Source organism: Castor canadensis, chromosome 9 (genome assembly GCF_047511655.1).
Source record: "Castor canadensis chromosome 9, mCasCan1.hap1v2, whole genome shotgun sequence".
Taxonomy (NCBI): domain Eukaryota; kingdom Metazoa; phylum Chordata; class Mammalia; order Rodentia; family Castoridae; genus Castor; species Castor canadensis.
The window spans coordinates 122,956,487-122,972,488 of NC_133394.1; the positions used below are offsets into that span (position 1 = coordinate 122,956,487).

General features: G+C 36.1%; 1 protein-coding gene and 1 pseudogene across 8 annotated transcripts in view; one reads left to right on the plus strand and one right to left on the minus strand.

Annotated features, from left to right (window-relative positions):
* Positions 1-3,134: 3,134 nt before the first annotated feature.
* Ube2k (ubiquitin conjugating enzyme E2 K) overlaps positions 3,135-16,002 on the minus strand; it is a 56,931-nt gene continuing 44,063 nt past the window's right edge. For all 8 annotated transcript variants that reach the window (XM_074042426.1, XM_074042423.1, XM_074042430.1 and 5 more), the window contains 3 exons: positions 6,886-6,985; positions 3,690-3,818; positions 3,135-3,405 (listed from right to left, as the gene is read on the minus strand). In XM_074042426.1, the coding sequence (XP_073898527.1) occupies positions 3,331-3,405; positions 3,690-3,818; positions 6,886-6,985 (304 nt within the window). In that variant the 3' untranslated portion in view covers positions 3,135-3,330. The remainder of the gene's footprint in view (positions 3,406-3,689; positions 3,819-6,885; positions 6,986-16,002) is intronic.
* Positions 10,056-10,610, plus strand: LOC109684550 (ubiquitin-fold modifier 1 pseudogene; annotated as a pseudogene).

Genomic DNA, 16,002 nt, shown 5'->3' on the forward strand with positions numbered 1-16,002 from the left:
AAGTGCCACCAACAATCACAAATGTGAAAAATTTAAAAATCAGTCTTTTGTTTCATAGACTACTCTCCTTAAAAGCAAAATACTGTTTCCAAATGTTTATATATTCTTTGAAGGCGTTAATTAAATGACAAAACTCTAAACATTGCAGGGACCCAACTCAGAGCATCAAATTTAGTACCAGTATTACTCAAATAGTTATATACTACTGTGTATTTATTTGGGTCACAACATACTCATTCTGTAATCTGTACTGATACTATAAACTAATTATTTCTCCTTTTAAAAATTAAAATAAAAAATTATAATAAAAGCCTATTTGAGGATCAGTAACTTCCAGAAAAATCTATCTGCCCTAAAATGGGATTTCACATTTTAAAAAATGAAAATAAACGATTTTGAAAATAAACCATTTTGAGGGCTTTTAAAGCTAACAAATTCTCAAAACACTGAGAATTATGAAAAATAATTTCAACCAAGTTAGTTTTAAGTGTCCTTTTCCAAACATTTAACCACAGGAAAGAGCAATCACTTTAGTTTGGCAAACTAAATCCACCAGTAGAGACATGGAAAACAGTGGCTGGAGGTGTGGCTCAGGTGGGTAGAGGACTTTGCTTAGCAAACCCATCCTGAGTTCAAACTCCAGCACCATCAAAAACAGAAAAAGCCGGCACTGGTGGCTCACGCCGATAATCCTAGATACTTGGGAGGCAGAGATCAGGAGGATCATGGTTCGAAATGAGTCCCAGAAAATAATTTCCAAGACCCTATCTCAAAAAAACCCCATCACAAAACAGGGCTGGTGAGCAGCTCAAGTGGTAGAGCACCTGCCTAGCAAACTGAGGCTCTAAGTTCAAACCCCAATAATGCCAAAAAAAAAAAAAAAAAAAGAGAGAGAGAGAGAGAGAAAAGGGGAAGGGGGGAAAAGTGAAAACAAAATATCAGGACGACAGTGGGGAACCTACAAGAAAAAAAAAAGTTACATTAAATGAAAATGAGCAAACTTTTAAAAATAAAAAGGGTGAGGATGAATGAAATGGAGTTTGAAATAGTGTCTCAATTAGTAGCGCAGGTTAACCTAACTCTTGGATCTTTCTTGCCTCTGCCTACCAAGTGCCGGGAATACCAGCAAGCACCACCATACCCAGCTGAATACAAACGTCATTATAATGAAGAATTCATTACGCAGAAAACTGTTAGACCAGATATGTTCAGATTTCCTGGGCACTGGTGATAGTGAAGTGTAGTCAGATGAGCAGATACAGCATGGGGCCAATGTGTATAAAATTCCAAGCAGAAGATAGCTGCCTCCAAGAGCAAAGTACATAATGCTTTCCTTTACGAAACTCTGAGTTCTCTCTCTCCTTAGACATACCCTGATAATATAGGCAAACAGTAAACTGGACAGATGTGTTTGATATTTTTAAAAATCCTAACATTATCAAGCCACCCTCCATTTAAAAAATTATTTTAACCAACAATGGAATAAAACTGTCCGTATTTTCACACAATCCCACCTTATTTCAAAATTAAAGTACAGCTATTTAAAATAAATAACAAAACAATCTTGTTTCCTTTGGCATCTTTAGAAAATAACTAAACTACAACAATAAAAGGATGTGATTGTATGAAGAAATTTATGCTTAGGCAAACATAGTGGGAAAAAACATAGCAACTTGTGTTTACTATACAGTAATATCAACTACAAGAGTTCACTGTTAAGAAAGCCTTATAGGTTTTTGGAAGAACCTTCACATTTTTAACATTACAATAATATTTAATAATGGTTCTTTTATTGCTTGTAGTATATCAAGATTGTTGAAAAGTCAAATGAAGCTATGTTGACTTAGTAGGTTCAAAAATTATTTTCCAAACACTTAATGATTATAATTTAAGATAAGTAACACTTGAAGAAAGCAATTGTTTTATGACTTTCAATATACAACCTTACTTTAATTCAGACTGATTCCATTACATTTTATTTTGCATTGGTCCTGAAAAATTAGTAAGAATTTTATTTCAATATATCAACTGCCTGCATAAATCCACTTCAACCTTCATAAAATGGTCAAATTAGGTGTTGGAGGTTGCAAAACTAATGATTTTCAAGTTTTTGAACTAAAAATGAAATGTAACAATACGAATAGAAAGTCCGACTATGTACAAGGTAAAGTTTCAATTCTCGTATTATCAGAAACATCATAAAGAAAGCTAGATTTATAACACACTTCTATTCCTATATGCATCTGAAGTATGTACAGTAAAACACCAGCACAGCATTTGTGTTATCAATAGAGGGAAGTGCAAGCAAGAGTGACTTTCAAAGTATTTCATAAAGCAATCTCTCTATAAAGCCCCAAGTTAAGCTAAAATAACTGGAAACAATTGATTGCATCCTTCCAAGCTCTCAAAAATTTCATCGGTTTAAGTTCAACGTTGAATTCACTGAAAAACTAGTTGGGTCCTATCACTGAATCTGGGAATATTGCAACATTAAGTATTTACTATGTTTGCAAGAGAAATCAAATTGACGGCTCCATTTTTACATTATTACTTACGTACCCAGGAAAACTTTAAGTGTGTGAAGAACCATGACAAAACATTCCAAACCTATGATTTAAAAATGGAGCAAGGGATACTATCCATTTTTTTTCTGTCCATATTTGCTAGCTCATTTCCCCACCAAATAAATACAGAGCAATTTACCATTAGAACATTAGCTGTGTATGGTACCGGGAAAAAGATACAGGGTCCCAATCTGTTGACAGGGACAAAAGGTTCTGAATAGGTCACCATCTTCAATTCTGAATAAATTTCATATTTACGAATTTTCTAATACATAAAATGGTGGTCTTTTCAGCTACCCTCCTAAGAAGTCAAGTACAAGCATGCAAGTAAATTCACAGGCACAGAGGATCCATGTTAAAAACAGTTAAGGTAGCTGTGATGCAACACCAACAATTTGAATGGCCCTGACACACTCAAAATATTATCTTAATTATTCAACAAAATCCTGAAGCAAACTCTTGCTAGTCTTCTTACACTGCTAAACACTAAAGTAGCATGTTTTTTCCATGGTTTTAGCTTAGCTCAAAGAATTTTTATACTATTAAGAAAAAAAATTAAAGTATTTCCCCTTTTTTTAAATTTACACAGACGTTTAATTAGCTTTATTTACAGAGCAGGGATTTTTTTTTCTTCAGTCTCCAATGGTGCCTAGATAACATCATTAGGCAAGAATGCCAGTTTAAAAGAAATTTATGCAGAATCCTAGAAATAACAGATGGTGGTGCTCCTCAAGAGGCAGACTTGACTATCGGCAGCGCTCTACACTCAGTTACTCAGAAGCAATTCTGTTGCAGTCTCTACATCCCATGATTTTGAAGACAAGGCCACTATTACTGCATTCTATAAAGAAAAGAGGACAAAAATAAGTAAAGTCTCCGAAAAAAATATTTGTAAATGCTTAATCACTCTCAAGTTGCCTTTTACTTGTATTGTACAAAAAGCTTACAAAATCAATGACGGAATTCAACAAAAAGAAAAAAAAAAAAAATCACTGAATTAATAGCGAAGCACTTACCAAAACAAGATTTTCTCTTATTTGTCAGACCATTAATGGCAGCAAAGGATTTGCAGCAGTAATTTAAAATCAATATATTATTAAAATCAAGACTCCTTGATGTACTTACCCTATCAAAGCCCATAGCACATAGGTTTTCTATTTTTTTGGTGTATTCTGGACTAGAAACTGGTGCTCCAGCATACACATGTGCCCAAAGTCGAGCTGTCTGTTTGAACATTTCAGGATTTTGTTTGTACTATATAGGGAGAAAAAAATGGATTGGTATGACAATAGTTTTAATAATATAACAGCTCAATCCTTATTTGCCTAAGACTCTGCTTTTTTCCCAAAGAAAATTAATTTACACTTATGGAGTGCGACATTCAGGCTTCAGGTGTAGCTCAGTGGTACAATGTGTGCTTAGCGAGCACAAGGCCCTGAGTTCAATTCCCCCAGCACCTCACATATCAAAGAATGAAATGTGATTTACTTTTCATTGCAGATAAGCTATAATATTCAAGAAAATACTTGAACATGAAACTTTGATTCACTCATTGATTTGATAAAGACAAAGTTAATCCATTTGCATCTCCAAACAAAAAACTAGTTTCTTAGAGAAATATTAGAAATATTCCGAACCTTAAACACAGAGGGAAAAAGAACTAAACAAACTTACTACCTTATAATTTTATATGAACATTAACAATTAAGTGTGACCAACTAAATTATGCCGTTTTCCCGAGAGTTGTATTAGTATACAGTAATTTAAGTAAACACTACATGTAAAGTACTAACTTATACCATGTTTTAAGATCATTTTCAACTCACAAGAAAATACTTTCAGATGGTAAGAATTCCCACATGCACTGGGAAAAGGTAAATTCATTCTCAAGAAGTTGTGGCCACCAATACTTACAAAGTACAAAATAACAATAAATTCAACTCACTTTTAGTTCTTCTCAAAGTATTATAAACATTTTGAGCATTTTAAAATGATATATCTAGTTTCTACCATTAATTTACAACAAGGAAATAATTAAATAATTAACTGTTTTAGGTACTAAAAGAAACCTGAGTTGTCTGGGGTATGGTTCAAGTAATAGAGCCCCTGCCTAGTAAGTACAAGAATAGGAGACAAATCCCAGTACCTCCAGGGGAAAAGGAAAGGGAAGAAAGAAAGGGGGTATGGGATTAGGGATCTTGAACACAGGAGTTTCAACAACAATACAATTCAGGAGATAAACCTGGTTTTGCAGTTTAAATCATACAAAATAAAGAATTTGGATTCAAGGAACAGTGGAGCTGCCAACAAGTTTTCAGTAGCTAAATAAAAATAATTATTTGCAGCCAGGCGACAGTAGCAAACATCTGTTCAGGAGGCAGAGATCAGGAGGACCATGGTTCGAAGCCAGCACAGGCAAAAAGTTCATGAGACCCTATCTCAAAAAAAAACCTTCACAAAAAAGGGCTGGTGGAGTAGCTCAAGAGGAAGGTACTAAATTCAATCCCAGTACCACCAAAAAAGTAAGATAAAAATAAATTGCACTTTAGAAAGCTGTTATATTAGAAACATGTTAGAAGATTGAGCAAACAGTAGAGGTTGAGAAAGGGAGTTCTATGGCTTTTTTAATGAGCAATTTGAAAAGAAAAAAAAAAGCAGTCTTTGGCAATCAGAGCAAGTATGCAAACATAGCGGCAGCTCTGAGGATCAAAATCAAGAGAAAAGGAGGCTGGGGGTGTAGCTCAATAGCACAGCATTTGCTTAACCCACCCAAAGCCCTCAGCTTCATCCCCACATTGCAAAAAAAGGAGAAAGATAAGAAAAGAAAACAGAAAAAATCCAAAGGCTGTAACTTGGGTAGTTAGGTAATTGATGAAGGTGTAACAGAAAAAAGTTTTGCAGGATTTACGATTTTGCATTCAGTTAGGGCAATCTTGTACTGGGGTGTACAGGAGCATTCTTATAGAGATCTTGGGCTCAAGAGAGGAGTCAAGTCTTTCTCAAAGTACAGGTGAAAACATCAGTGTGGGTGAAATCATCCAAATGTATATAATGGAAAACTAAAGGGAAAAGAACCAAGAAACTATACTTAAAGGGATAAAAAGAAGTGAAGAAATAATTATAGCAACTAACAAATCTAAATTCAGAAAAAGGAAGTATTGCAGAAGTCAAAACAAAAGGCTGTGGTTTAACAACAAAAAGGAATGCTTAGTAAATCATCATGGCTTATAGTAGGGATTTATACACTACTTCTAATTTTCTTTTACCTAACTTTTTAAATTTTTATTCATTCATGCATTTATTCTTGGCACTACTGAGGTCTGAACTCAGGGCTTCACACTTGCTAGGCAGGCGCTTGACTGTGAGCTACTCTGCCTGTCCAAATGACACAATCTGAATTTATTTATTTTTTTTTTTTTTGGTGGTACTGGAGTTTGAACCCAGGGCCTCATGCTTGCTAGGCAAGTGCTCTACCACTTGAGCCACTCTTCCAGCCAAACTATTTTTTGAAAGGGTAAGATATTAATAAATTATGGCTACTGGATGGCACAGTCTCTGTCCAATGCTGCCACAACAGCTGGAAAGTAAAACAAAGAAGAGTGTGTGACATTATTTACAAAACCAGTCAACATGTGGTTATTCTTTTTATTTTTGGCAGGGGTGGGGGTTCCTTGAACTCAGAGCCTTATGCTTGCTAGGAAAGACTATTACTTCAGTCACCCCGCCACCACCCAAAACCAGCCAATCTGGATGTATATTTGTTGATTTCTTATCTTAGAGGGATTAAAGGTTTAAAACAAAAAATATTTATTCCACTGAGTAATTAGAAAGTCATTGGTAGGGCTGAGGCACGGTTCAAAAGCACCTTTCAAGCACAAGGCCCTGAGTTCAAACACAAGTACAGCCAAAATACACAAAAGAAAAGTAACCGGTAATGCTAGTGTGCCATTTCACTACCCTATCACAAACAAAAGGGCTGGTGGAGTGGCTCAAGGTATATGCCCCAAGTTCAAACCCAGTAACAGGGCGGGAACGGGATGGGGAGAGACTGGAGGGATGGATATACACGTAATAAAGCATGTGTAGTAAAATGTTACTAACACAATCTGGATGGTAAGGATATGTGTGTTCACTGACTATGTGTATTTGAAACTTTCATATGTCAGGAAAACAGCATGTATTATGTACCCAAATCAACCATTATTTTAAAAACTAATAAAATTTTCACTATTACATCTGATAAAATAATGTTAGAGGGAGGAACACATGTTCTTTTTGTTGTTACACAAGTGTAGAAAGATGTCAAAAGCAGCCACCTTACCTGATTTGCCACTACTGCATCTTGTGGATCATCCGGTTCTGCAGCTGCCAGCAGTGCTTGCAATGACAACAACACAGTGCGCAGAGTCATTGCTGCAGCCCTGAATGTAAAAACAGGAAAATACCGCACTGTAACAGGGCTCTGAATGGCGAAAGCAAGGTGTATGTTTGCTTAATAAAATTAAAAAACAGCTACTGGAGAAAAAGTAATTTATATTAAGAATGAAGTTAAATTTCAGAAATTAATTTACACATACACACACGCATTGAGTCTTTCAAATTTCTCAGACTGGGCTTGTTTTTTTTCTCTTATTGTTTTATTGTTGCTAATAGTGGCACTCTTTTCAATGGTACTCTAGACACAAGATATTGTTGAACAAACATCCTCTAACTTTTAAGAAAGTCTGAAATCATTCCATAACCTCCTAAAACAGGGTAAGATTTCTGCTTAAAATACGTTACTTAATTCATATTTCTAAATGTGTTTATGAAGAAAGTATTATCTTTATGAAGCAAATAGTTACCTAGAAAATAAAAACTACACAACTAAAAAGGCCGTTCTTAGTTTTAACACTTAAAAAAATTTTGTTTCAAGCCGGGTCTGATGCCACACATTTGGAATCCCACCTACTTGAAAGGCAGACATCAAGAGGACTGCAAATTGAGGCCGGCCCAAGAAAAGAGGGAGACCATATCTGAACAAACAAGCTAGGTGTTGTAGTTCACATCTGTAATCCCACGTTTAGGTAGGAGGATCAGTCAGAAGTCCACCAGGGGCAAAAAAAAAAAAAAAAGTCTGAGATGCTATCTGAAATATAACTAAAACAAAAATGTCTGGGGGTACAGCTCAAGTGGTAGAGCATTTACCCTAGCAAGTGCAAGGCCCCCAAAAAAATTTTTTTGTTTAACCAAGTAATAATGAGATATTTATAAACACAGAAAACAATGTTGAAAAATGTTGAAGAATATACCCATATATTCATTTTTACCACACAAATTAGATCACTCTAAACCAGCCTTTTCCAAATGGGCCCAGGATCCAAACAACTGAAGAGGGGAAATTACTGTATTTTAATTTTCCCAGGAATGATACCTCAGTTTACAGGTGCACCACCAACAAATATCTTCAGGCAATGAATCTAACTGAAAGTTGTTACCCCAAACTAGTAGCATCAACATAACTTGGAAACTTGTAAGAAATGAGAATTTTCAGCCAAGAACCACTGAATCAGAACACAGGGGAGTTTTAACAGGTACTCCAAGTGATTCTGATGCACACTAATATTTGAAAAGTACTATTCTTCACAGCTAACTAACAAGGGATGTTCTACACCAATGAAATAAAATCAATACCACGTCCATAGCTCTACACTTTATATATTAGAGAAAAACTCCCCGATAACTGGCTCCTTAGAAGGCTCTTAGACAAGGTGGAAGCAATGGTGCAATCTGTAATCCCAGCATTCTGGAGGCTGAAGAAGGAGGATCCAGAGTTCAAGACCAACCTTTAAGACTGTCTCTAAAAGCAACAAAAAAGCAGAATAAAGTTTTATTGAGGCAGAAACAGGAGGATCATGGTTTGAAGGAAAAAGTAAAGAAAAAATAAGAAAGAGTCTATCTCAAAAACAAGCCAGACATTTTGGTACAAGGCTGTAATCCCAAGGTAAGTCTGGGCAAAACCAAAAGGACTTATATGAAAAACAAACTAAAAGGTAAAGAACTGAGGGTGTGGCTTAGGTGGGAGAGCACCTGGTTTCTAAGTATGAAGCCCTGAGTTCAAACTTCAATTCCACAAAAAAAAAAAAAAAGGAAAAAGACTTAGATATATCAGCATAAAGCTGACAGAAAACAGCAAAAAAGAGAGATGGGGGAAGAAAACACAAACTGGCACAGAAATGGAACGTGCAACACTTGAGCTGACTACCTAATATCTCAGAGGTGTTTTTTTGGGTTTTTTTTTTCCCCCTTTTTTGTAGTGCTAGGGATTTAACCCAGACCCTGCACCTAATGCTAGACAAGAACTCTATTACTGAGGCTACACACCAACCTAACCCACCCCCCCCCACCCAGTACTAGGAATTGAACCCATGCATGCTAGGCAAGTGATGTACCAGTTATACTACTAGCCCAACTAGTTTTCCATTTCTTTTCCTTTTTGTTTTTTTCTTAAAGATAAGATTTTGATATATATTGCTTATGGTAGCCTCATTCTCACCATCCTGCTCTGCCTCAGTCTCCTGAAGGTTCAGATAACAGGTGTGCACCACCATGTCCACCCCAATGAACTTCTGCTTTTTGTCTTTTAAGACTACGTCTCACTATGTAGCCAAGTACAGCCTGGAACTCACTATGGAGCCCAAGCTAGCCTCAAACTTGTGATCATTCCTTACTCAGCCTCCCAAGGGCATCACCATGCCCAGTTCTAGAAATGCACATTTAAGGCAACCTCATTTTAAAATCCATGGCATCATTTTAATCAAAATCCTAATCTGCGTAAAATGTGAAATAAGGTTATTTCTTTTAAGGCAATGTATCTGAACAGTGAAGAAAAAAATCTTCACTAAATGGAATTGGGTCATACCAAAATAATTATTAAACTCACAACTATTTTAACATAAAGACATGTGAAAGAACTGCATTTTTATCAGCTGGGTACCAGCGGCTCATGGCTGTAATCCTAGCTTTTAAGGAGACAGATATCAGAAGGATCATAGTTCGAAGCCAGTCCAAGGCAAATAGTTATGAAGACCCTACCTCAAAAATACCCATCACAAAAAAAGGTTGACAGAGTGGCCCTGAGTTCAAGCCCCAGTACTACTTTAAGGAAAAAAAAAAAAAAAAAAAGCATTTTCATCCTATTAAGTCTTAGAAAGTCCTTTATAACATCACACAGGCAAGCTACTATACACTATTAATTTCATCAAGGTGCTGGTTCTTAAAAACTGATAACCTCTTGAAAGAAAGAAGTTGAGGGTGGGGGGAGGAGGGGGAAGTGAACCAAACATTGTATGCACATATGAATAAAAATAAAAATAAAAGCAGGGAGGGAATTAAAAAAACTAAAGAAAAAGAAGTTGAATCTTACATCATATAAAAAATTAACTCAAGTGGGGCGGGGCCCAGACGCTTTCTCGCTGCTTTGGGAGTGGGTTTTCTGGTTGAAGTTGGCACAAGTTGTCTGTCCCCGCCGCACCACCATGCTCAGTGTTCCTGAAAGTACACCTTTCACAGCAGTCTTAAAGTTTGCAGCAGAAGAATTTAAAGTTCCTGCTGCAACAAGTGCGATTATTACCAATGATGGAATAGGAATAAATCCTGCACAGACTGCTGGAAACGTTTTTCTAAAGCATGGTTCAGAACTGCGAATTATTCCTAGAGATCGCGTTGGAAGTTGTTAATATCTGCTACTTGGAGCATATAATTACCTTCAAAATAAATATTGGTATTTTTTGTTGTAAAAATTGAAATCAGGCATTTGAGGAACTGACAACACCAAGAGTCAATGAAACAATGAAAGCTGCACACAGTCCTTTCTTGTTTGTACTCTTCATGTGAAGAGGGGATGCTTGTGAGTGGAGTGTACAACCACCACAGAAAGTCATAGATTTGTCGATAGCTACCTCACAATACAAGCAGGGAGTTCATTTGTAGAAAATGGATTATCCAACTATGTTTCTATAACTAGAGATGACTAATAATTCTTTCTGAGAACACTTGGAAAATTAAAATTTGCTGAATTTTAAAAAAAAAAAAATTAACTCAAAATGGAATAGAGACCTAAAAATACAAGCTGAAAGTAGAAGGAAAAAAAAAGGGAAAGCTTTATGACACTGGATTTGGCAAAGGTTTCATAGATATAATAACACAAGAAGCGAGGAAAATAAGGGAAAATAGATTACAAGTACCTCAAAATTACATCAATACTTAAAATACAACTCACAGAATGGGAGAAAGTATTTGCAAACCATGTATCTGATAAGATTAATATTCAGATCATTTAAAAAAACATTTTAAAATCTCCTACAAGTCAACAGTGACAAAACCAACTTAAAAATATGCAATGGGGCCTGGGGAGGTCTAGCTGGATCACATTCCATCTCCTCAGTATTTGTGAGGCCTGGGATTGGGGGGAGGGGTTTGGATGCACAGGGGAATGCTGAAAATACATACTAATGGCTATTAGGCACATGAAAAAAAATACTAAACTTTACTAATGGTTATGGAAACACCAAACAAAACCACAACAGCCAAACAGTGGAAGCAATCTAAGTTTCTATCAATGATGAACAGATAAATAAAATGTTTAGCGTTTGTATACACATAAGTAGCCTAAAAAAGGAATTTCTAATACATGCTACCATACAGAGAAACCTTGGAGACATGAAAGGACAAACAGGGTTCCACTAACAGAAGATTCCTAATAGTTAAATTCATAGAGACAGAAAACAGAATGGTAGATGGGAGTTGCCAAAAGCTGAGGGTGGAAAAAATGGGAAATTTCAGTATGCAAGACTGGATGTACAAAGTGGATGTACTTTAACATCATTAAATTGTACACTTAAAAATGGTGAAGATGTAGCAGTCTCCCTCTCCCATGATACACCCACGCACAGGAAATCAATGTGAGTCAATGCCCTGTAAAGCTATCCTTATCTCAACCAGCAAAACCCCTTGTTCCTTCCTATTATTGCTTATACTCTCTCTACAACAAAATTAGAGATAAGGGCAAAATAGTTTCTGCTGGGTATTGAGGGGGGGGGGGAGCGGGAGGGGGTGGAGTGGGTGGTAAGGGAGGGGGTGGGGGCAGGGGGGAGAAATGAACCAAGCCTTGTATGCACATATGAATAATAAAAAATAATAATAATTAAAAAAAAATGGTGAAGATGTAGCAGTCTCCCTCTCCCATGATACTGTTTACTCTTTCAACTTGCGCTTGGTAGAGTGGCTCCCACAGAGAGTGGCAAGGAGAACCATTCTGCCACCGACAAAGTGGTGTCCCAGCATCAACTCTCACAAGCAAAACATGGAGGGGAAGAGTGTTCCTAGGGTGCTCAAAGAGATGTGGATAATTTTCATGAAAGGTGACGGGTACTCCGTATGTGTTCACCAAGCTCAAAAAAGGTGTCTGGTCCAAATGAGTATGCAATGTGACATACCATATCCAAGTACAAATATTGAGAAAACATAGTTAGAATGAGGATTCACAAAACAAGTTCAATACTTTGGTTTGTGTTACCATTACCACCTTCCAAAATCTATAAACAGTCGCCAGATGCTGGTGACTCATGCTTGTAATCCTAATTACTCAGGAAGATCAAAGTTCGCTGCCAGACCCTATCTCTAAAATACCCAACACAAAAAAAGGGGGCTGGATGGAGTGGCTTAAGTAGAGTACCTGCCTAGCAAGAATGAGGTCTAGTTTAATAATTGGTGAAAGTTAATACCAAGACAAAACCTACCTGTGTCAGAACCTAAACACTACAGAAACTGTACCTTTCTTTGGTGGTATGTATTTATTTGCTGTACTGCTCTACAGTTTCAAAATATATGTACACTACCACTTGAGCCACTCTGCCAGCCCCCAAAATATAATTCATTAATGACAAAAGTATGCAACTGAAAATTTTTTATCCCATTTGTTTCACAAAGTACTAATTAAATCCATACTTCATGAGATTTTTATTAGCTTAAAGCTATAAAAATATATCTCAACAGTCAAAAACAAATAAGAAATTTCAAAATGTTAGCTAATTTTTGTTAACTGGTGAATGAATAAGTAAATATTTTAAAAATCTACCTTTTGGGGACTGGAGATAGAGCTAAATGGTAAATCACTCCACTAGCACACACATGGCACAGATCAATCCTTAGCCCTGCCCAAACAACAACAAAAACTATCTTCAGGGCTGGTGGAATGGCTCAAGTGGCAGAGCACCTACCTAGCAAGAGTGGTGGCCCTGAGTTCAAACACCAGTGCCACTTTAAAAAAAAAACTATCTTCAGTAAATCAACTTAGCTCCAGTCTCAAATCAATAAATACACAACAGCTGTTGAAAATCACCTAAATAAAGCAAGTCAGAAGCAAGAAGGTAAGAGGTAATACAGTTTAGTGAAGCTTCAGGTAAGATTTTGAAGTTTCACTTTAACAGATTTGTAGACAGGGTATGGAACACACACACACAAAAAGAAAATCCAGCACATGATGAATTTTCAGCTAGCACACACATGTATGCACATGCACATGTATGTGTGGTACATGGGTTTAAACTCAGCCTTGCACTTGCTAGGCTAAGTGCCCTAAAAAAGCATCAGATTTTCTACTGAGGGAGTATCAATTCTGTCTTGAGGTGTTCATTATATAATTCAAATACTGATAATAAGCAGTATGAGTCTGGAGTTTAGGAAAAATAACTGAGTTGCCAGTGAATACTGAGGAGCTTAAGAAATCAGATGAACTCATCAAGGTATGTAGCTGAAGGGAGCAGAGGTCCAAGATTGATCACTGATGTGTCCTAACGTGCAAAGATCCAGGAGTTAAGGAACTAGTTAAGGAGTATGGGAGTGGGCACAAGAAAGAAACAACAGAAGAACTGATATCCTAAAAGCTAAGCAAAAAGAATAGTTCTCCAATACTGAAAATATGCATTTATATCTAGAATCGCAGAGCTATAAGGGGCCAAGAAGGTAACTTTATAGATAAAAACATTGAGGCCTACAAGTTCAATAAACTGGCAAAAGTCACAAATCAAAAAGTGAAAGTAAGGGAGGGGGTGGGGGCAGGGGGGAGAAATGACCCAAGCCTTGTATACACATATGAATAATAAAATTTTAAAAAAAAGTGAAAGTCCAGGAAGATGAAGTTAAGTCTGTTCCAAAGTGGAACAAGAAACTAGATACAAGAGGGATATTCTGAGGGGCAAGGTTTATTTGGACACACTATTGGAATGGAAAAAGAAACGAAACGGAAAGTCTAGTCTGTTCACCCAGTTTACTAAGTAACCTAAATTATCCATAGGCTAAATGTCAATATTCCTATGTTACCCTTTTCAGGTATCACTTTTAATTTAAGGACTCAAAACACATAGCTTAAAAATTCCAGTACTAATATATAATTTTCAGATTGGATAGCCAGTCTACTAACGTAGTCTTGGATAAACACCACACATACACACAAAACAGTCTTGGTTAATGTTGTTCTACGTTCCTTTTTTTTTTTATTATTTATACTTTTCCCCAATATTATGTACTAACAGTGTAAAAGCAAAAAGATGAGACCTGTTGAAACTATTCTAAGAATGGGGGGGAAGGAGGATAAAAGAGAATAATGGTGACGGTGAATTTAAGATATATTGTAAGCACTTTTGTAGATGCCACTATGTAGCCCCAGTACAACAGAAAAAATTAAATACTCTTAGCTTCCTAATAATAAGAGTACAAATAATAAAAAAAAATTTTAAAAAGCACCATTATTTTTAAATGCCAAATTTACAAATTTAAAGTAAACCAGTGGCTCAGGCCTGTAATCAATCCTAACTGCTCTGGAGACAGACATCAGGAGGATCAAGGTTCAAAGCCAGCCCTGAAAAAAGTTCTCAGGACAGTATCTCGGAAATACCCTTCACTAAAAAGGGCTAGAGTAGTGGCTCAAGGTGCTCAAGGTGTAGGCCCTGAGTTCAAACCCTAGAACCACCAGGGGAAAAAAAAAAAGGAAACTCAATATTGACTAAAGGGAATACACACTCAAGATGTAGTATAAGGAGGGAATAAAGGAGAATGGTGGAGAGGGTGAATTCAAGTATGATATGTGATATATTTGACATACCGTAAGAAACTTTGTAAATGCCACAATGTGCTCCTATCCAGTACAACAATAAAATTAAAAAGAACAAAAAGATGTAGTGTGAAATGATGTAATGTTCGGAATAAAAATTATTCGATTTGATGTTCAAATACTATAAAAATTCTACTTTTTATAATTACTCCATACTGAGGTTATGGTCAGAATTCTATCAAGTTTCTGAAAAGCATTTGTCACTTTTACATGAAGTTAATTTAATTACATGTATAATCTGTATTATGAAATAAATAACTCAATAAAAATTAACTTTTGTTCTTAGAAAAGGAAAAAGAAAAACCTTTTCCCCCTTTTCGTAAGACAGGGTCTCATTATGCAGATCAGGCTGGTCTGAAACTAAGCAATCTACCTCTCTCAGCCTCCCGAATGCTGGGATTATAATAATGAGCTCCGGTGCCCAGCTTCACTTTATACCTTTCCACTTCATCTATAAAATCAAGTACTAAATAATTAACAGTTGCCTTCTGGCTATGGCACTACCATCAGATTTATCATTGTTAGAATATGTCAGGTTCTATTCTAAAAGAATTATCTAAGCCAACTCCTTTAATCCACTCAGCACTATGAAGCAGACATAAATTTCATTTTACAAAATGAGGTAACTAAGACACAACACAATTTAGCTTATTTGCTTATGACTACAGAGCTTCATAGATGGAAGAGCCAGGACTTGACCTGATGGTTACAGCATAGGAACTCCTAAAACACTAAATGGCTAGAGACACGTGTATGTTGGTACATGCCTATAATCCCAGAAGGATCTCAAATTCAATGCCAGCCAGTGCTACATAGCAAAACCCTGTTTTAAAATTAGACAAAACCACTAAACTGCTAAGATTCAATCAGACAAACCAAGTAAAAACAGTGACAGACAAATGTAGATAATACATACAAAGATACTCCTTGAAATCTGAGAACCTGTACTCAATTAACACAACTTCTAACAATTTTGTTGCATATATTCCATCTGAGTGAGCGATGGCTACTTCAATACTTAGTGGTCTCAGTATTTGGTCTCTTACAAATAACTTCCTGAGCTGATAATTAAATTTACCAAAATAACAAATGAAAAGACTTTTTAAAATGTAAAATTAGAATCTGACACTATCTAAAAAGTGTTCATTTAAGTAGAGAAATAAATCAAGTGTAATACATTTTCAATTATGTACTTATGAGACTTAACAAAGTTACTGCGCAAAGAAGTTGATGTATAATATATACTTATGTTTTCTGGAAATTACATCATTAACATTGTCAAGATCT